At 44.7% G+C, this 22,603-nt stretch overlaps 1 protein-coding gene across 1 annotated transcript in view; it reads left to right on the top strand.

Annotated features, from left to right (window-relative positions):
• Nucleotides 1-22,322, top strand: part of LOC142787066 (solute carrier family 35 member F1-like) — a 53,586-nt gene extending 31,264 nt beyond the window's left edge. The window contains exons 2-3 of the mRNA XM_075884698.1: nucleotides 16,601-16,755; nucleotides 18,393-22,322. Of these exons, the coding sequence (XP_075740813.1) occupies nucleotides 16,601-16,755; nucleotides 18,393-18,692 (455 nt within the window). The 3' untranslated portion in view covers nucleotides 18,693-22,322. The remainder of the gene's footprint in view (nucleotides 1-16,600; nucleotides 16,756-18,392) is intronic.
• Nucleotides 22,323-22,603: the final 281 nt, after the last annotated feature.

Here is a 22,603-nt window from a genome sequence, read left to right as displayed (position 1 = left end):
TCCCTCAAGAAGAACACCACGTTAGTCAACTGAGTTGCCGCGTCCCAAGAGTAGTAGTTGCTCACCCGCTTGTAAAGATTGATCCACTCGTCCACGTTCTCGCCAGATTTGCCCCCGAAAGGACGGGGCGCTATCAGATGCTGACGCTGCCAAAGACCAGCCGCGGGTGAAGTCGGTAGTGAAGGTGTCGCTGGAACTGGTGGTGCAGTACCGTCAGCTGCAGGGTTCAGGGTTCCGTCTTTACCGTGAAACATCTCGACCACCAGCAGTAACGGGGGTAGCCCAGCAATGCGGCGGCTTCGGCGTTGCTCAGGTTGTTGCAGAACCGTGTTGCTTGGTTAGGTACCCGCCACCTCCACCATAAAACTGCTACGGTTGGATTGAGTTTAACTATGTTTGTTTACAGGAGAGACCAGGCGACGACCGGCGATGATGGTGAACATAGGCCAAACCAAGTAACTTCCTCTTCCTATATATATATATATATATATATATATATATATATATATATACTGGCGCGAAGAAGCTGCTTTGAAGAACGCTTCCAGTGCTTGCCAACTTTGATGAGAAAGCCCCAACGATGCTACACACTGATGCCAGCAATGTTGGTCTGGAAGCTGTGCTTGTGCAGCTGCAAGAAGGCACAGAAAGAGTAATCGCCTATGCAAGCCGAACACTAACACGCGCCGAGACTAATTACTCCACGACTGAGAAAGAATGCTTCGCCGTGGTATTGGCGGTCACAAAATTTCGCACGTATTTATACGGCCGCCATTTCAAAGTCATCAGTGACCGCCATTCACTGCGTTGGTTGACAAATCTTAAAGGTTCTAAGGGGCGATTAGCGCGTTGGAGTCTCAGGCTGCAGGAGTACGACATGACGGTCGTACACTTATCAGGGAACTGCCACATGGACGCTGATTGTCTATCCCGCTCACCCATTGAATCGGCAACTCTACCCGATGAGGAGGAGTTCAGCATTCCTTGGTGTACTCGACAGGAATGTCATTGCGCAGCAAGAACTTGGTGACCCTGAGTTACTTTCCCTAACTGGCAGCAACTGTTTTCGTAAGAGCGCTGTCATCATTTTGCTTACGGGGCGGAGTATTATACAAAAGAAACTTCTCTTCGACAGGATCTGCCTATTTGCTTGTCATCCCCGCATCCCTTCGCTCCAAAGTACTCGAAGCATGCCACAACGAGGTGACTTCTGGCCACTTAGGTTACACGAGAACGTTGGCGAGAGTACGCCAACGCTACTACTGGCCAAGGCTGACCATAGCCGTAAAACACCATGTTCGTACTTGCCTCGACTGCCAGCGACGGAAGTCACCGCCGACTAAACGAGCTGGTCCCCTGCAGCCCGTGCAGGTCCCAAGAACATCATTTGACCAGATTGGCTTGGGTATTTTGGGCCCACTTCTTACTTCTACTGCCGGGAACCGCTAAGTTATTGTCGCGACTGATTACCTTACTCGTTATGCTGAAACAAAGGCTATCCAGAGAGGTAGCGAGTGGAGGTGGCACAAGTTTTCATCGAGAACGTTGTCCTTCGGCATGGTGCATCAAGCGTCGTAATCACAGACAGAGGAACCGCATTTACGGCAGCTCTTTTGGAACAAGTCCTCATGCTGAGTGGAACAACCCATCGTAAGATCACCGCCTTCCACCCGCAAACAGACGGGATTACAGAGTGTCTGAACAAAACGATTGAAGACATGCTTCAATGTACGTAGATGTCGAACACAAAAATTGGGGCGAAATCACGTCATATATCACATTTGCATACAACACGGCTAAGCAAAAAACAACCCGGATGACCACGTTCAGCCTAATTCACGGAAGGGAAGCACGAACCATGTTAGATGCGATGCTAGCGCAGGAATGTGACGACATTGACCCGGACGTCAAGATGTTTATAGAACACGCGGAAGAAGCAAGGCAACTAGCTCGCTTGCGCATCCAGCAGCCGCAAGAGTACGACGCAAGCTGCTACAATTCTCGCTGCAGAACAGTCGTTTACCAGACCGCCGACAGAGTACGGGTTTGGACGCCCATACGAGAACGAGGACTCTCTGAAAAGCTCCTGAGGAGTTCAGGAACCCTCTGGCTTCTACTGCCCTTTTAGCTCTGGCGCCGAGTTGTTGTTGGTCTTCCAGGTCCTCGCGAGAAATAATTTTAAATGCAGAAAATTCATGAGGGAAAAGCATAACAATATATCACCAAAAAGATGACTCACGAGAGGACACGAAAGACGAAATCTGTTTGCTGGACATCTTATTATATAGCATGACCTTGTAGGGAAAAGTAAGGCAGGTGCAAAAACAAACTATGACTCCTTGCTCGTAAATTTGAAGCAGTAACCGGGTGTTCCTACTTGATGAACACATATCAGTGAGCCTATTTGGTTCACTGGTGTATCGTGTCTGGTACGCGTGTGCGGCTCAGTCACCGTCTGATTCAACGCTGTTCTGTGACACACAATTGTTCTCATGGTAGTGTAAGATATTTTCCGACCCAAGACGACAAAAAAAGAACGATGTATGAAGCGTACATTTTGCACAATGCTTTGTTCACTGGGTCATATTTTTTGCTTATTATTCATGTTACTTGCATAGCCATCAGTAGATTGTTTGGCTACACTGGAAGTGTGCTCACCTGCAGAAGCGCCACCACCGTCAGCGGCCATCTCCAAGAGATGGAGCACGGAGCTCAGCGATGCCTACAGTTAGCCCATCGAGTCCGCGAAGATTAATGAACACTCGTTTATTGTAGTAAAGCAAAATGAAGAAGTTCGGGCGTCCCATCTCCGTCAACTGCGTCGACTATGGCGTGGAAGGCAGTTTAAGAACATTACACTGTCACATTTCTGCGAGTTCCACCGTCGGACCACCGGAAGCCCTTAAGTCAGCAGACCCACTCCAAGAAGCTTGACCTTCAGTGCCAAAACCATAGAAAGGACGTACGAGCAAACCCCCGAAGGACAATTTTATTCATTGGTGTTACATCGTACGCAAAGCCTCTCTGTATGCTATCACCAACGGCACAGACCTATATATAGATTGTATCGAAGTCCAAGCCTATGCTTACCGAACAGGACATGGTGGTTGATGTAATATACGACGTCGACATTTATTGCGTTGACATTCCCTTAATGATCAAGCCCGTTTGCGACCAAGCCAACACCAATTTTAAAGCAGAGATTTGCTGCCCTTGCTTAATTGAAAAGTATATTACACCCCTGGTTCAGCATATCGAAGTATCACTGCCGGGCTCTGGAGTGCATGTTTTGTTTCACTGTTTCAACTTACATGTAACTTATTTGTGTAGAAAGGAATAAGCTTTGCGCAAAGTTGTTTATTATACTGCTGGCAATCTTCACTGCATCTTCTAATTTAGAAAGACAGGGTAAATCTTGGCTGTAAGCTGTACACTACTGATAACTCTGCAGGGGTCTGCTATGGATGCAGCGGCATGTTTAAGTATTCAATTTCACAGCGTGAAATGCGGCAACAATACGTTTAATATTGCTCAAGCTTCCTTCTCGCTGAAAAGTTTTATGTTGCAGTGCAAAACATGTATTAGATATTGCAATAGTTTAAACAAGGGTGACTTTTGTACCGAGTTAGAGCAACTAGCACATGGTCTTCCGAAAACATGTTCACAGCAGAGTCGATACTTACAATGCCAATATTTTACTTTAATTGAGATCTATATGTTTTTTTACACATCAGGTTGATGTATCGCACGTCACAAGCGCCTCTTGCCCTAAGTTCCCTGTTTTCTTATGGTTTTATGAACAATGTGGTTTTTGTTCACTCAGAGAGGAAGGTATGAAAAAGTTTTCTATTGTTCCTGCATGCGTTTCACTTCAGTATCCTAACTCCAAAACTCTCGGACACATTGTTTTCGCTTTCAGGCACAAAATCAAATATCATTGTTATTGTTGTGGTTGAATGTGCAAACACTACTGTCTAAATATGAGATACGCTATAAAGAAAAATATACAAGAACACTGAAAAATAACACCTCCTCCTGCGTAAGCTATGTGGCAATGGTGCCTTTTTATTAACACGAGAGTGTTTTATGAAGGACTTCACCATGTCTCCACTGGCGTATTTCCGTCAACGCTGGGGCGTTGTAATATATGCACTAACACTTGGCAAAAAAGAGGACAAGAAAAGGCTCTATCACGGGGCGTCAAACCAGTGACCTCTTGCACCACTGTGCAAGGCGCAAACCACTATATCACGGAACGGAAGCTGTCAAGGTTGCTGACGGCAAGCTATTTATATATACCATATACCGGATCGGTAGTCGACGGAGCTCCGCAACTTTAGCGCCTTTTCGTCTTCAGACACAAGATAACGCGAAGACCCCGCTTTGGGAGCGTCGGGAGTGCTCTATAAAGTTCGTCGTCTCTAGCGTTTCTGTGAGCGTGCGCCTCCACGAAGCATAATCTTTCCTGCGCGCACTTATCAGACTCGTGCTTCTGGAGAGCAAGAAGGTATTTCGCTCACTTCCGCGGCCGCGTATACAAAAGCAGCACACTGCTCACAGACAAAGTCACAATTGTGACAGTTTTTCGGGCTTGTCCTCTGTATACTTGTGCGCTCGCTTCGACTGATGCAGGTTAGTGCCGCTGTCTGGTTGAGACGAAGTTGAGGTGGTCCCTCGAGGAGATGTTGAGGGCTGCTTGCGTTTCCTATATTTTGCCGTACAGCCACTGGTCCCAGTCTCGTGGGCGCCGTGGCAGAGGAGGCACTTAGAGTGGCAATCGTGGGCACTGAGACCTCCAGGTGCGGGGGTCCCACATTTGGCACACTGGGTTGGAGCAAGGTGAGAACACTGCGATGGTCGGTGACCGATGGTACCGCACTTGTTGCAAACAGGGAACGTTTTCTTGTAGGCGCGGATATACGTCGCCACGCAGTGAGAGAAGAGGAAGGGGGGTAACTTGGTGCTCTCGAAAATCACCACCGCTGCCGCGGAATCTCCGACTTTGCGGACCGCGAGGATAGTACCTCGAGGCCGATGCAGTTCTTACTTTACTTCTCCGGGATTTTAGCAGGGTTTATGTTGATGACGCCCTTGCATGTATCCCCTGGTGCCTTGGCGTGGCCTCGAACAGGCAGCTGCTGATCCCCCACTTGCAGCTGAAAGTCCCCGAGGAGTCGCTGTGCCATAGGCAAAATGGTGGTGCTACAGACCAAGATGTTTTGTTCCCAGATCGGCCACGCTTGAATTTGCGTGGTGGTCCGGTCGCCGAGGTAGCTGCGGATGGCGTCGCCCGCGCAATCGGCGGGACCAATCTGCGTAGCTCGCAGGGAACGCGAGGTTTCACTACTACGATGTAGTCATCGCGAGAGAGGCGAGGAGTATGACGCGGACGCCACTTGCGTTGCTTCGCTGGCTGCGAGGAGGGAGCAGAGGTAGGCGCACCACCGGAGGGATGGCGCACCGGCGTTCCTTGCACAGCTGGGGTATGGCGGCCCGCTGTGGCGTCTCGTTGTTGTTTAGACGCAGACTTTGATTTCGCTTGCTTGCATTGCCACAGTCTATCCATGTCGTCGAGGTATTCGTCTTGTGATGGCATAGTGTTTGCGGAGGATGAAATCTCCATGGACAGTACTTGGCTTGAGGTAGGATCATAGCCCAAAACCACGTTAGCAGTCACCATCGCTGGACTGAGAGCCCCTAGCGAGGCGTTGTAGCCGGGAGTGAAGGACGTCCCTCAAGTTGTCAAAACTGGGCCCACCTGGACGAAGGTGGTGTTTAGGCGACGCGGAGAACTTGGCGGTGACGATAAACCCAAGTTTCAGGGGTACCAGGGTGGATGTCCGCAGAAATAGCAGAAAATCTACATAGTTGATGTAGAAGGTGGAATGCGGGCCTCGTGGGTGTCTTTCTGTGAAGGACAAGGCATCGGTGCTTCTATTTTCTTCAATGAAATTTAGTTGTGAAGTAAGTCGTTCTGTCTCGTGTCTGTTGATTTATGGAGCAAGGAGTGCCACAGAGTGCAAGGCGTTCCTGCTGATAAAGTGGGAATGCCCTCACGTTCCTACTGATGATGCTCGAGAGCTGAGGTTTACTTCCCGGCTATGGCAGTTGCGCTTCGGTGTGAGTTAAATTCAAGTACCCATGTTTAGTTGCATGTTGAAGAACTCCCTGCGGTGCAGGGTAATGGGGAAGCATCCCACAATACATGATGCCTTATAATCATGTTGTAGTTTTGGTGCGTAAGACAACAGTGATTATCATGTTTATTATATATCGATGAAGGGAGTTAGAAAAAAATCAGAACGATTTAGAGTACAGGGTACTCTACGATCACTGAATGGCACTGACAAAAGACTGGTACACGAAAATAGTGATACTATGAGTGTGGGTTGCTTACGTCTTTATGGGCCATCTTTTTGCAGCAGGGAGCCGTCTGCTTAAGATGCCATCATGTGGGCGTATACTTGAAGTTCTGATGGCAATTGTCCCACGTTTGATAACCACAACGGGCCGTCCAACGTACATTTAAAGGCGTGTGGTGAATTGCTACTTTTAACTATGGCAAATTTAGGTCCGTCAGGGTGTTTTTTAATTGTTTTCAAGGCGGTGAAGTATCATGTTGTTTCCTTTTCTTTTTTAGCTTCTTGTTCAAGATTGTGAAGCTTCTCTTTTCCCTAAAAGTTTTAAAGGACGGGACGTGACCCAGTTTAAAGAGAGAGAGAGAGAAAAATAACGTTTACTGCACCCGTCTAGAATGACGGGGGAAGAGGCTTCGGCCTCTCTGCCCCCAATCATCCCCCTAGCCATCGGCCGGAATAGTATGTCGTCGCTGAATCAGTTCCACCCGTTTTACATTCTACCGTAATAAATGGTAAAGGTTTCTTTGAAAGTGGATTCATTCAACTTGCCAATGCTCGGGGAACAAGGTATCCATTTTTTAATACACTTGAATAAGTTTGTACAGTTTTCTGGCTCTTACCCAAGGAGTTAAAAAAAATTGCTGGAGTGGTAATTCCTGCCCACGAGTGAAGCCGTGCCAACCGTAAGGTTTCGGCTGCAGCAGCCATCTTACTAATAGCATGATGAGCTGTTGGCGTTCGGAAATTGAGAAAGAGCGTTTTCCTCGCATGCCCAACGAGTTTAACGAGGCAACGTTTCCTAGTGCTCGAAGTGCGTCTTTGTGTTACTATTTTCTTTAGTAAGCCTCATATTCAAGGCACATTTTATGGGAGAGTAAGTCACCGGTAGTGTTGGTGGATTATTTCTTCAGAAACAATTAACTTTTAATTTAAAACAATTGCATCATTTATTTTATTTATTTATAGACCTTAAGGGCCTCTAGGGCATTACCTAAGGGGGGTTTCATACAGTAATTAGTGACGACAGCAATTTAGTAATAAGAAAAGACGACAAGAAAACATGCGCAGGATACACAGTCTGTCAACCAAGATAAGCAAAAAATAACAGAGCAAGGTTTTCACAAGCGTGCACATTAAAAAATCTGCATGACACATTGAACAGCAAAGCCTAAGATTGTCCAACACATTCAAGGAACGCAAATAATGCAGACTGGAAAGATGATTGCTGTGTACGCGTTACAGCAGTCATCATACAGCAATCACACGCACTCAGCAGCAGCAGCGGAGCTGTCAGATCGGCGACTGAGCGGCTAAACACGTTTTTCGAACATTGCAGGAACCGTGGCCTTAAACCAGCGCTTGCCACGACGAACGTTGTAACGGACAAGGGAGCAATTAGATCAAGCGGAGACCACGTGGATCATCACGTGTGATACACCCATCGTGACGGCCTACAAAAGGACATCGCACCCTTTGGACTGCCGCACACGCACTCAGCAGCAGCAGCGGAGCTGTCAGATCGGCGACTGAGCGGCTAAACACGTTTTTCGAACATTGCAGGTTAGTCTGTTCTCATGGCCTCTTGAAGGCCTTTTCTGTTCTGTTCCACTTCCTGCTGCTGCTGGGTGCACTTTGTGAGCGAACTTTGAAGTGTATGTGTGCTAGGTATAATGAGTGACATATGTCCTTCATGCGAAGGCAAGATTCATGAATCTGAGTCATGGCTTCTGTGTTCAGAATGAAAATGTAGTCATCATATTGGCTCATGTTCGGCGGTTACTGACAACGCCTACAAAAAGAAATCTGCGGCTGCCAAAAAATCTTGGACATGCGTAGCGTGCAAAGCGCCGACGCGTGTTGCACAGACCGCGGAAGTGCAGAACGGAGCAGTGGAAAAGAAGTTTGCCTCAGAGCTGGCGGAAATTCATCACAAGCTTACTGAACTACTGCGCATCAAAGTAAAGGTCGACGCCTTGTTGGAAATAAAAATAACTGTCGATAAAATTGAAGAATCGATGGAAGTTATGTCCAGTAAGTACGATGAAGTTCTTGCACAGATGGCAAAACAATCGGCAGAAATGTCAGATCTCAGAAAGCGGGTTATGAGGCTTGAAGCACAAGATAAACAAAAACATGTGGAAAAACTTCAGCAGGAGTTGAACGAGTTAGACCAGTACAGCAGGCGTCTCAACCTCGAAGTGAATAAGTTAACCTATCACGAAAACGAAAACCTATTGGCGAAACTCAACCAACTGGCAACTGATCTAAAGCTTCCACAACTTTCTGAGTCTGACATCGAAGCCGCCCACAAAGTACCGTCGAGAAACGAAAGAACTCGAGACAAGCCCAATACTGTGATAGTTCGATTTGCATCTCGCAAAACGAAAGAAAAGTGGCTTGAAAAGAAAGGGGAACTGAAGAAAGCAAAGTCAGCTATATTTTTCAGTGAAAACCTAACAGCATACAACAAGAACCTCTTCTGGCAAAAGAAAACTAAAGCACTTGAAAACAATTACAATTTTGCATGGCACAAGAACGGCAAACTTTTCGTGCGCCGAAGCCCGAATGATAGGTTGATTAGAATCGCAACTGCGCAAGACCTTGAAAAAATACGATGAAGTGAAAGATAGCTGACCACAAGAGATGACTGCTTTTTATTCGCAAACATGGCAACCAACTACTAAGACGCCGAGGCCTTCCAAAAAGTTGCTTCACTGCACAAAAAACAGTTATCACTGACTCATCTTAATGCACAAAGCCTTCAAAATAAAAAAGAATCTGTTGACTTCCTTCTGAACAACTTGAATCACCGGTTTGACTTCTTAGCTTTCACCGAAACGTGGTCTATTGATAACCGTGATAACATACAGTTTACGAACTACAGTTGTGCATCAATCTGTAGGGAAAATAAACGCGGGGGTGGTGTGTCGATTTATGTTCACGAGAGCGTGAAATACAATATTGTCAAAGAATACACTGTAACATCGACGCATTTTGAATCTGTCATGGTAAAATGTCAAAGCCTTTTAGTAGCTGCTCTATATAGGCCCCCTTCAGGCGCTATGACTAATTTTCTGGATTTCATATATGAAATGCTTGAGTACTGTGAAAAAAGTGGCGCACGGGCAATTATTACCGGAGATTTTAACATAGATATGCTGTCCTCAAGTTGCAACAAGCAAAACTTTCTTGACCAAATGCTTTCTTTTGGTTATGAAAATACAATTTATGTAGCCACCAGGATTACACAATTAACTGAAACTGCATTAGATTTATGCTTCACTAACTGTAAAAATGAGGTATGCGCAGGGGTTTTGACAGCCGGAGTCAGCGATCACCTTCCAATTTTTGCATTTTTTACCTGGGCAATAAAACAACGAAGTCCAGTAAATCCTACCCATTATCAAAAAATTAACCAAGAAAATATCAAGGTTTTCCAAAACGTTATCGCACGAGAGAGCTGGAATGGTGTTTACAATAACGCTGACCCTGTGAACGCCTATGACATATTTATAACAAAGATAACAGAGCTTTACGATCTAGCCTTTCCTTTCGTGGCATACAAAAAACCCAAGAAGGCAAGAAAACCATGGATTGATGCTGCACTTCTAAAAAGGATGAAAGCAAGAGATAAGTTATTCACTGAATTCATAAAATCTAAACGCCTAAAGTACTTGGAGTTTAAGCAGGTCAGAAATAAATTAGCGTCTGATATTAAAAAGGCCTGAATAAGTTTGCGAATATACTCAATAATCAAAAAGCTATTTGGAACACTATCAACGATCTTTTGCAACACAAGAATACGAAGACCATTTCTGAGGTTCAAATAGAGGGCAGATCTTATTCCGGTACTCAACTTGCCCATATGTTCAACGACCATTTCTTGAGATCAGGAGCTTCCGATACTTCAGTTGCTGCCGTCCAGCCTTATAAATCGTATATTACAGCATGCATCCCGGAATCCATTTTCCTAACTCCCACAGATGAATCGGAAGTAGCCTTGCTGATAAAGAATTTAAACAACAATTCTGCTGCTGGCTTTGACGGTTTCAAGGCTGAACCCTTGAAAGCAGTTTCAGAGAATATTAGCGCACCTTTTTCCCATATCTGCAATCTTAACTTGAACACTGGAACGTTCCCGGACAAACTGAAAGTAGCTAAAGTGTCTGTTATCCACAAAGGTGGTGATTAAATGACATGGGTAATTACAGGCCCATTTCTGTTTTGCCCATATTTTCCAAAATAATAGAACGTGTGATATATGTACGACTTGCAAATTTCTGTAGCTCAAAAAAGTAATTACAGAACATGGATTTCAGAAGAATAAGTTTACTGAAAAAGCCCTGCTATCTATTAAAGATAAAATAATTGATAATTTTGAACAAAAACGCCTCACAATCGGAATATTTCTTGACTTTAAGAAAGCGTTTGATTCTATTAAGCATGAAATTCTTCTACAAAAGATTACCGAATACGGAATAAGGGGCTCGTCTCTTAATTTAATAAGAAGTTACCTTAGTAACCGGTTCCAATATACTGATATGAAACACTCAAAGTCTGAAATGGGCAAGATAAATTATGGCGTCCCACAGACTCCATACTTGGGCCACTTCTATTTCTATTATATATAAACGATATCGTAAACGTACCTCTTACAGCAGATATTATATTATACGCAGACGACACTAATGTATTTTTTTCCGGTCAGGATATCTCTAGTATAGAAAAACAAGCTAACCTTTGGCTTAACAACTTGTCTCTATGGTTGAAAATTAATCAGTTAGAACTAAATATCAAGAAAACAAAGTACATTATTTTTCACCCTCGAAACCATTCCTTTCTCCGTAATACGCAGCTGTCATTCAGAGGAGTTTCGATTGAGCAAGTTCAGACTCAAAAGTTCTGAGGCGTCATTTTTCACGAAACGTTGAACTGATCTAGTCACATAGATAAACTACGTACCCAGGTATCACGGTCCATTGGTGTGATTGGAAAAATTAGGTGCTTTCTACCCCTTCGGGTGACAAAGCAACTTTACTACGCTTTAGTTTATTCCCGCATACAATACTGCCTGTTAATCTGGGGCTCGACATTAAAAACAAATAAAATTGGGATTCACCGACTGCAAAAAAGAATGCTACGTATAATCGAGAATGTTCCGCGTCGAACGCCTTCTGCTCCTCTTTTCCTTAAGCATGGAATCCTAACATTTGAAAATATCTTTCATAAAAAGCTAGCGACAGTCATTTACGATCAAATCAAATCAAACGCAGTTAAATTTCATGATGCTTACTCCCGGAAACTACCAATGTATAACTTTAGAAAAGCCACCTATTACAGTGAGAGGACTCGGACGAACTACGGTAGACAAAAGCTAGCGCACCTTATTCCTTCGTTTTTAAACTCAAATACCATGGCCACCACCATAGTGAATGAAAGTCAATCCCCATCAATTTTCAAAAAGAAGACACACGCTTATCTACTCATGCTTCAAACGTGATATGTCTTTTTTGTGTGTTAATGAAGTGCAACTCGTGTAGCTTTGCTGAAACGCACTGTAAAATTTTCACTTCCTCACAACTGTTCACAACTACGTGTTTGTTTTTATAGGATTTTAAAGGGCTTTTATGTGTAAAAAGTGCATTTATAGATGTGTAATTATTTCTTATCTTTTCCACGCTCTACGTCTACACTTTGTATATTTCACTGCATTGAATCTATGTATTTATGCTCTAGACACACATGCTGAGTGTTGTGCATTATGGTGGTCTGGGTGGGGATCGGTGCATTGTCAGGCATTCAGTTGCCTTTTCACCACCCCTTTCCATTCAACCACTGGATAAGTGATGTATGTTTAAAACTATGATGATGAATAAACTTCAAACTTCATTCTCCGTCATTCACCCCGTGGATATGCTGCCTTTTTTTTGTTTTACTGCGCTTTTAATAACTGTGGTTCCTTGTGGTTCATTCCTGTGCACCACGCAACGAAAAACTTACACTCGCGATAGAAATTGCGTCGGTTCTTGTAGGGCGTTATGATGTGCTACAACATTTTTTCTTCCGTAGAAGGAAATTGAGCCGAACTTCATTTCGTGGTGTGCCATAAGCCTCAAATCGGGCAGACTGATCAGGAATCGGCCGTTTCGTTGGCGTAGAAAAGGACCGTTAGGAAGAAAGGACATCAGAAAGACAGGAAAGGCAAGGACGTAAATCAGTTTTGCATAACCGGTGTGCTACCTCCACATGGAAATGAAATGGGGGCGGGGTTGAAAGATTAGTAAAGAAAGAAAAAAAGAGAGAGAGATGGAGCACACACGCTCCGAAATATGGCGTCACAGCGCAGAGCACCAGCATTGTGTGGTGTACGTCACCATTAAAAGTGTTACGGTGTTGCACGACCGTTATAGAAAAATTATCATATATCAGCATAGGCTCAACCCTACCGCAATTATTTCGGCCGGGTGTACGTCATACAAGAGTATTGAAGATGTCACAAACGTCTGGCATTCTCGCCCTTTGAGCCTTGGTGTTTGGGGGGAAGCTTCCGGCGACAAACTAATCGTCAGGGTGCCGGCGTGTCTTCGATGACTGTGCCTTCGATGACAGCTTGAGCAGTTGACGTTGAACCAGCGAAAAGCGCGGTCGTTGGTGTCGCGAGTCTCGCGTAGAGCACGAAGTGTGCCGAGCAACGTGTTGAGATGGCTGCAACACCGGGCACCCTCGTCGTCTGCATAAACTGGCGAGGCCATCAGCGGCACCCCGTCAACTCCATTACGTGAAACACGAGCTCGATTGGTCCTCATGGAACTATGTAGCGCACTTTTTTTTCAACCTGTATTTTATTTTACCCAGCTTTCAATAATTGTAATATGTGCATTGCGTCGCATGTAGTAACTCAGAAGCGCGAGCCCGACCTTTCTTAATTCTTTGTTTCTCGTTTTGATTGTCATTATGTTGTTAGCTTATTAAATTACTGAGTTCTGTTTACTTGTACCACTTGTAGTGTACTTTTAGAGCTTAGTTTTTGTAGTTATTCTTTTTCATCACGCGTATCTTTGTTTTTCCCTTTAGTTAACTTTTGTAAGCTCTTGCATAGCCCTTGATTTAATTAAATGCCTGTTTGTTTTTCATCAAATGTCCGTGTAATCTCTATGTGTACGTCAGTCAGACCCAAACATCGCTACACGTGCAGCCCCGCATGGATTAACTGGCCTGCATATATAAATTTGAAATGTTCCGCTATAGGAGGCCTTTCAGGCGTCGCAGGTCTAAACGCAAAATGGTAGCCGCACGCCGATGTGAGATTGATGGGGCCTCACTACGAAGTGTGTTACAGAAGGACTCCGGTAATACTTTGTCGGTTCTGTTTTATTGCGATAGCAATTATATGGACAGTCTCAGCTGGTTCTTGCCGTCGCCGCCGCCATCATGTTGCGTATATTGATACGTATCTATATATAGGAAAGCTCAAGAAAAAAAAAAGGCCCCGTATCTGCATGTTAATCTGCGAATTTCGTCGAAAGACAATAGTCTTGCGTGTGGAGAGAGTGAACAAAACATTTATTTGATATTCTGCGCAAGATTGTTGGTGAATGGTATTCTGGAGGCGCTGCTTTAGAGTGCCTCGAGCGCTCAGCGGAGGTGAACGAGCCCATCAAGCAAGGCACGTACACGTGAGACATGAGTGCATTTGGCAGTTTTCTTGCAAAACGAAGCGCGTGGCTCTGACACGGGTGTGCGCGCCCGGGTAAGTGCCACCACCGTCTTGCCTTAGCAAAGCGTTGGAAACACTCGCCTTTTCATGTAAGTGTTGCATGGTCAGCGCAGCGTGATAAGCGTTACGGTCCTTAAACTTACTTATGCATGGCCTTTCTAGTAAAAGACGCACATGCAGAATATATACGTATATTTTTGGTGCCCCAGACATGCACAATAATTTCTTTTAAATTGGCATTTGCAAAGTATGAACGCAAAATCTTGAGCAACATTGGTGGGCGCTGCGGATGGGGTCGGCCGTTTCAAACCCCTGTGCCGTTAAGAGTGGACAAACAGACAAATGTACAGTCAGACAGACAGACCAAAATTTTTGCGTCGAAGGTCCCCAAAAAAGACTATCGTCCTTAACAAAGCCGCCCGCACTCGCCACTCGGCTTGTCGCGATGCGCCAACGCGCGCCTATCATCCACGCGTACTTAGTCCTGCGGAGGGGGGAGGGGGGTTAGGTGTTTGTGTGCACGCGCTTATTCTTCGGTGGGGAGAATGATGTATCTTGGCTTTTCACAGAAACGATTGCGTTAGTTGCCTGGGCCCCAGAGGTCACTTCGCTTCCTGGACAGGCCCCGTTTGCGAAAAGAGCGCGCTTTTCAAACACAGCGAAGTAACAACTGGGACACTCGTTAGTTCGTACTCATACCTGCAGCTGTGATTGAGTTTCGTGCGTCGTTGTTGTTTAAACAGCGCGTGAAGCGTCGAGTTGTAAATGTTGATAGTTATCTCTCGTCTTGTGTGAGTTGTTTTTGTGCGTCATTTGTGCGTAAGCAGTGCACTGCATTTTTGGATCTGCTATCAGCGTTACATTTCAAGTTGTTGCGATTGAATTTATTGATTCGCCCTTGCGGCGAAACTCTGATTTTTCATGCTAAGCGACAAAGAGAGGGAATGAGTAGGCGGGTTCGTGTGGCGGGGCCACATAAGACCGTTTATCTCTCATTTCTTACCATACGCATTATAGGGAAAAGAAGTAACCAAGCCTGATACTTAGCTACCACCGCAAGAGAAGCGTCTGCAACAGTGTACATCTAAGCCAGACATGGTGCTTTTTTTCTCCCCGTGGGGTCGTACTTCGGCGCTGATGGATTGGAAACTAGACATGATATGGTTACACTTGCCGAATCAGTTCCCTATAACGGAGGAGCTGCGAGACAGCCCTTTATATGACTAAGAAATGGCGGTATCTCTTAGACACGCGTATATGTGTCTGGTGATACTGGCTCGCCCATAGTCTGTCAGCTGGGGCCCATGGCGGAAAATTACTGAACGCCTGCTTGTCGCCGTTCATATGCGAATTATGTCCCTTTCCTCGCTCTATGCACATATAACGTAGTTATGTTTACAGCAGGTCTTGGCGAAAACGTCTGCAAGCAAGCGTTTTCACATATAAGTGCGCTCACACTCACAGACGGAATCAGAGAAATGTTGGTAGAGGCAGACGTATTATATGTTTATAGGATCGTCGCACGAACCGCGAAACAAAGCGTATCACGTAATATAAAGAGAGAGAGAGAGAGAGAGAGAAGCAACTAAAGGCAAGGAGTTCAACTTGACATCCGGACCAGTACCCTGCATTGGGGGAAGGGATGAAGGGGCGGAAAAAGAGACAGGAGAAACACGAGAGATGGAAGGAGCCACAAGCACACTTAAGGGAGCACATCAGGGCGGCTGCACGGGTCTGTTGAGTAAGTACTTCAGTAGACCTTTTGTTGCCTACTACGCTGTCGGGGGTTTGCCCCGCCGCGGTGGTCTAGTGGCTAAGGTACTCGGCTGCTGACCCGCAGGGCGCGGGTTCGAATCCTGGCTGCGGCGGCTGCATTTCCGATGGAGGCGGAAATGTTGTAGGCCCGTGTGCTCAGATTTGGGTGCACGTTCAAGAACCCCAGGTGGTCTAAACTTCCGGAGCCCCCCACTACGGCGTCTCTCATAATCATATAGTGGTTTTGGGACGTTAAACCCCACATATCAATCAATCAATCTACGCTGTCGGGGATCGTGTGCATGGTCCCGGAATCTCGTTTACAGCATATGACTTCAAGGCCAAATGGTTCAAAAATCATTCGGAGTGGGCATCGCTGGGTGGCATAGCGAGCGCATGAGAGGTGTTATCCAATGCGAGCTTTCAAAAAGTGTCGAAACATGTCGTGTCAGTAACAGACAACTCAAAAGCAATGGATCATGTGACATCGTGTGCAGCATCATCGGTAGTCGGTGCAGCCAGCGCACTTCTATTCAACATAAAAGTAGCCCGCATCTTAGCGTTGAGATTTCCTCTTTTTAATAATATTGTGATTATGTGTAGCCTGTGGCAAATTATCTATTGTTATCTATCGGCCATTGGCTTCGTCCGTTAGGTCTGTAGTGTGCTCCTATATTGGTATGTTTTCATAAGAATCGCTGCAAGTCTTGCTTATAGTGGCGTGTCTACAACACAGCGCGCGTGATTCGCACGCACCTTTTCCTCGCAGTTTCCATGTTGCTAGGCTTCTCCGGCTGCCTGTTCCTACTGTACATTCTGATGCCGGTGGTCATTAGGCTGTCGAGCGCCACAGCGGCGAATCTCTCCATCCTCTCAGCAGATTTTTATGCGCTCGCCATTGGTGTCTTCGTCTTCCACTACAAGGTATGGTAAAGTTTTCGTATACGATGTGCTTTCTAATTCTCTATCTGTGACGCAGTTGATTTATTTTCTTGCATTTGCATAATTATGCAAACTTCTAGTTACTATTGAGAACCAAGTCGGCGAAGAGCGTTTGGGCGCGCACCCTTAGTAGGCAATATATCATCTTCGGGTGCTAGTTATGATGCACTGTCTTCAAATGTGTCAAATTTGCATGGCGCAATTCGAAGCCACTCAATATTACGCTCCAAGAAAGAAAATGAAGAAATGTATTGTTTTGCGCGAGTTTCAGTAAATCATGTTATTAGCACGTAGTTAGGTATCTAATTACTATTTAGGTAGTAAGTGTCCATCCTTGCATAAAAAAGAATAAAATAATAGTCCCAAGTGCAAGCACAGTTAGTTTTTTTGGTTAAATTCATTTTAAGCAAGGAAACAAATTACCCTTGACGTGGTCCCTGGAACGCTGCACGTCAACAGGTCGTCGAACATGGTAGTATTGCCAGCAAAGGGATCATCTGCAGCATTACGCAGCATGTAGAAGCTGAATAATTGGCATTTGTCCACTCAAGAAGTTTGCACGAATGTGCAGTCCGCGTTTCAAGCAATTTGAATAAACACACGGTGTGGGACCTGCCCCTCTAAGTTTCACATACAATTACACGTTGCCGCTTGAGGGGATATTGATAGAATGTCATTGCCATAGTAGATTATTAACGCACCTTCCAAATTCAAATTTATTCGAGCAACATTCGTTTCAAATAGAGAGAGTTCAATATAAAGAAGGGGTGCCGAACGCTGTTAGCTTTGGTTGAAACATCCCACGCACGTGAACTGAAGAAAATAATAAACGTTCTGGATGAATCAGAAAAGGCGATATAACAAGTTACGTTTACCACTCAGTGTGCATTGTTTGCTACAATGTAACGTGTTCTAATCTACACTTGCATGGGAAAACGTTTTCTGGAAGGCAGCTTCCCAGCTGTGACGGAGAAGCAGTTGAACAACTTTTGGAGTTGCGAAGTTGAGTTTTATCTTAGGGCACAGGTCGAGTTTAAAAGGAAAGGTTGGCTATAGCGTTATACGTTGCATTCAATCGCTCTTAGTGGTGTAACCTTTGGTGCATCTCGTTTTAGAGTAATTTTCTTCACTGAAACAGCTGCCAAGATGCCATGTGACTTGAACAATAGGGCATTTAAATATTTCCTCTTCTACAGCAGCGCTCTAAGTGCCTAGGCGAAACCAAAATTCTACCGTCATACAGACGCGAGAACTCCCAGCACATACGTGCCATAAACGTCGAACAATCTCCGTCACTCGCTACTGGTCGACTAAAAGTGAAGTCGTGAGCGGTAAATGACATGAAATAACATGTGTGCCTCTTTAATAGGGCGAATACCATTACGCACCGCGAGACCACTCGAGGAAGGTAACACAGCGGCGGTGAAGACCAACTGATGTTTCTGGACTGGTGTATAATGAATAGTTTAGTAGAACTTTAACGAACCCTTCAAACTGACCCAATACCTAATGCCAGTGTCGGGTGCTTTTGCTTCGCTGCACGGTTAATCTTCTGTACGTAGTGTGTGGGCCATGAGTTTTCCTTTGCTTCTTCAACGCCTTCTTATCTAACGTCGCAGTTCCACTGGCTGTACATGGTGTCCTTTTGCCTCGTCATCGCGGGCGTAGCGCTGTACTCATGCAAGCCCACTCCGCTCGGTCTGGGCCACCGAGAAGGGGACTCCGAAGAAGCGCTGGCCTACGCGCCGTCGGCAGCAGTGGCCGGAGGCGTGTGTCCCGTCACCCAGTACGGCTCTTCGGGCACCGAGCACGGCGCGGGGCCTCTCATCTCGGTGTCTCACGCCGTCAGCGTACACCACGCCTTCGGCACGGCGCATCAGCACGAGCCCAGCCCCAAGACCAATGGTGCCGTCTCCTGATCATGCGGCTGCCCAGCGCCTCCGCCTGCTACGCCGACGACCAACGTTGCTCAATGAACCACACCGATGCCGTGCGCCTTCCATTTTTTTCTTTCATTACGACGCAGTGGTGTCGTTTGCTGCGCCAGGAGAACGTGACCCCCTTTTTTAAAAGTTCGAAAACTGTAACATCTGCTGTGTCAGTGTGGATCTTGTGGAACCGCCTGGCCCCGCTGACAACGTCATGGAACCTGCATCGACGTGCTTTTGTATAAGCATAGGCCAGATGCTGGTTACCTCGTGAACGATAAGAAATATACTGACCTGGCCAGTGATGGCTTCTCACGATACTTGGTTTTGTTCAATGTGCTATTTAAAACAGACACCACAGTGACATTTGAGTTTGCATTGACTGTCTTCGCAAGAATGTGAAATAAAAATGAGGGAAACTGGTTGTAATAGATTAGGTAAAGTAAGGGGCATATATTTTATTTTTTCGTTCATTATTTGCGGGAAGCAATTTTCACCTGTGAATCTTCCTTAAGTTGACTATTGAGTACAAATTCGGCATTGGTGTGCTTGGTCCTAGGTGATCAACAGAGTGAACTAGTTTTTTTTTGTCGAGTCGATGAAAGTTTTCCAAGTTTCGCAGCAAGTTTTAATAGTGCTTCTCTTGTGGGAATATGTTATTGTTAAAATAGTCATGATATGACTTATCAAAAAATAGAGTTTCATGTGCTACAGAAACAAAAAATGATCATTTCTTGTTTGTTGCTACGAGGGGTGATGAAAGATTATTGTGTAAAATCTTCGATTACTCAATGTGATCTCTTTAAAAACAAGAGAACGCTGCGTGGACGCGTCTCTTCTTTATAGAGGCATATGTATGACACATTTCAGAGCTTGTCTATGACCTGGACGATATGTTTCGATTCCAGTGTTGTTTGAACACTGTTTGTCGTTCTTATTGTTCAGGCTTATCTGATAATCTCAGCGTAGTCTTGCTCAACGCCAATGTTACGTTTCAAAGAGCACCTGTTGCTGAATCACACAGAAATTTATTTTGATCAAAACTAGTGCATTGCGATCCAAACTAGGGATCGCAGAGTGTTTTTATGCTTGACCAGTGTCATCTTGACAACAGGGCTTTTTATGCTCAGAGCCGTCGACAAATATTCGTTGCATTACTTACATAAATTAAACAGGTGCTGGATAATTTTAATTGTTTGTGGAGACGTTGGAACAGCCCGAAAGTCAGTGTTATTTCCAGCCTTTCGGTCAAACAAATGCGTAACTTAACCTATGATTTCTCTGCAGAAGTGGATAAATGGTAAGCAGATAGTGTGTTGAGCGAAGTAAAGTCCTATAAAGTACAAAATGTATTGCTCTTATTCATAAGTAAAACGTAGTAGTTGGAAAAAGAATACCAGCACAATTTTAAATGTTTACGCCAGTTTTTTGTTTCGTTAACTTGCAAGAAAGTATATAGATGCAGTCAAGTTTTTTTTTCTGAAGTTGCTACTAACAAAAAATTTTAGAGATTCCAGAATATTCAGGCTTTTATTGCTAGTAGCCATAAACTTGTTCAACTCGTGTGCTCACCAGAAATACATGTTTTGTAGTGTGCACTATTGCAAACAAGAAAGCAGCGTTCTTTTCTTTTTTGTCTTGAAAACTCAGCCTACTCTAGCAGTCTTGCTAAACAGCTTCTTTTCTATAATGATGTTGATGATGACCTCATATGAATGGCGCTTACCCACAAAAGGGGATGGGCCAAGAACTGGGTGGCAGGAAGCTTATCTCTCGGAGCATTTATAGCTGATGCATTCATTGGTCGCAATATCAGTTTAGTTACCTTAATCTGCCAGGAAACTCCGCTAACCTGATAAAGCGAAAGTGGTCTATGCTAACGAAACTATTTGGCTCGGCTTCACAAGCAACATGGTAGACTAAAACTGTGGTCTTAATGAACATATTTTGAAGATGTTGCACGTGTTTGATGCAAAAAGAAAAGAATTGCTTAGTATATACTGATTCTTGTTCGCCGAAGAGAGTTTTGTGATACTTCATTACTATTTGCGAAGAAGTCGCGTGGCTAACTTGTACTTACTCGCAACTGTGTATGTAAAGAAAACCATTGATTGGCGAAGAAACAAGACTGAAAGTCGTTCATGGTTTAAACTTTCTCCTCTTATGTTGCAGTGCTCGTTTGCACGTCTTTATTCCCCCTTCTTTTTCTACAGTGTATTTATGCACTTCTGCAAATCGAGCCTTTTGTTTCATATGCATGAGTTAGCTGTTGTAATACCGTATTTTTTTTTTTTGGTTTCACGAGACGACAGTCACTTGTGTGTAACTTTAATTAAGGTGTCAAAATATTCGGTGCATTTGCCCTACGTACATCGGTCAAATGAGCTTACGCGCGATCTGGGAAATAAGCTCATTTCTCACGCTCGACAAAGTACGAGATAGGGCACTTCACTTAATGACTTAAAGTGTGGGTAGACACGCTTGAACGTTTAATGGCTGAGCAAGCATGCGTATTCATTAAAAAAACATCACTGACACGGAGCGAAGTATAATGCACTTCTTTTTACTGCGTTCTCTCATTATAACAATAAGCGAGAGAAGGAAAACTACGTAAAAATATCAGTCAAATACGTCAGGAGTCGCCCGTCACCTCTAGCCATCGGATGGAATTCCTTGAGACACGACAGCAGGAAGGGCTTCACTGATGATGTCTCACTCGATATTTTGGGGTCCGGTCTGCGATATTTCGAAATGCTGGTGTTTCCTCATTGTGACTCGGAGTCACACTGCCCTACCGTCCGATAGCACAGGACCTTCAACGAGCCACCTCTCTGAGTTTGCAGCGTTTGACTTCCACGAAAGCATCTTCTGCGACTGTGACTGCGTGCCCCGTTGTGTCGTGTCATGCACCAAGAATTCGTGGACATGCGGCCCTGCAATTTATTCGAAGAGACTGTCTTCGCAAAGCGAATATCATCGAATTTGTGAGCAAATTCGTTCAGATGCGAGTTGACAGCACGTCGCGGACCACATCTTGTTTCCTTCGAATCACTGGGATGTGGGTCACAGATACCGATGGCGTCAGCAGGGTGTTTGTGGTGTATTGGCTTGTGTTTATGCTTTTGAGCACGGTGGTTACGGAAACTATTAGCGATTACAGTGTTGCAACGCCTTCACGCATAAGTTTGTCGAATTGGTGCTTGCCGCACTTTAGATAATGCGTATATTATTTTGTTAGTTTTTGCGTCAAAAAATCTACTTTCTACGGCCGAGTAATGATAAGGTGTAGGGAGTTAAGATTTTGTTGCCATGCGGCTGCTTTTTTTTTCTTGTTGATACTTCTCGCTGCTGTGACATAGCTTCATTGACGGTAGGAATTGAAAATCAAAACTTCTGCAATAAAGCTCAAAACAAGTGGGAGAACGGTGATCAGGAACGCTGTGGGGTTTGTAAACGATTGTTTCTACGAGAAGTGTGAATGCTACCGCCGGCGGTGTGGTACTGTTACTTGTACATATTGCCATAGAAAATTTAGGGCATAGGTTGGTTTAGAACAATATTTCTTTTTTCTTCAAATATTTGTAGAATAAATGACGGTTTTCGTCGAAAAACCAAAACGTACGGCAGTTATTGTGTCTATTCATGACAATGTTGTATTGGCTTTAGACATGTACCGTATTTAAAGTATGTGTGTCGGTTTGTACAACAGCAGTTGGGCACCCTTTTGCTATACTACACAATGCAAGGCTATTGATCTTTTTTTTTTCATACACATAACATTCCTATAGGGTTGTGGCAGGAGTGAGTGTACATGTGAATGTATGCAGACAGCATACATTAAAATATTTAGGACCAAATAAGAGGAAATGAATTATGATCATATAAAGTAACTGTACACTAGC

The sequence above is a fragment of the Rhipicephalus microplus genome, unplaced genomic scaffold (assembly GCF_043290135.1).
Source record: "Rhipicephalus microplus isolate Deutch F79 unplaced genomic scaffold, USDA_Rmic scaffold_43, whole genome shotgun sequence".
Lineage (NCBI taxonomy): Eukaryota > Metazoa > Arthropoda > Arachnida > Ixodida > Ixodidae > Rhipicephalus > Rhipicephalus microplus.
The sequence above is the reverse complement of the archived record's forward strand: the minus strand, read 5'-3'. Positions and strand labels throughout refer to the sequence as shown.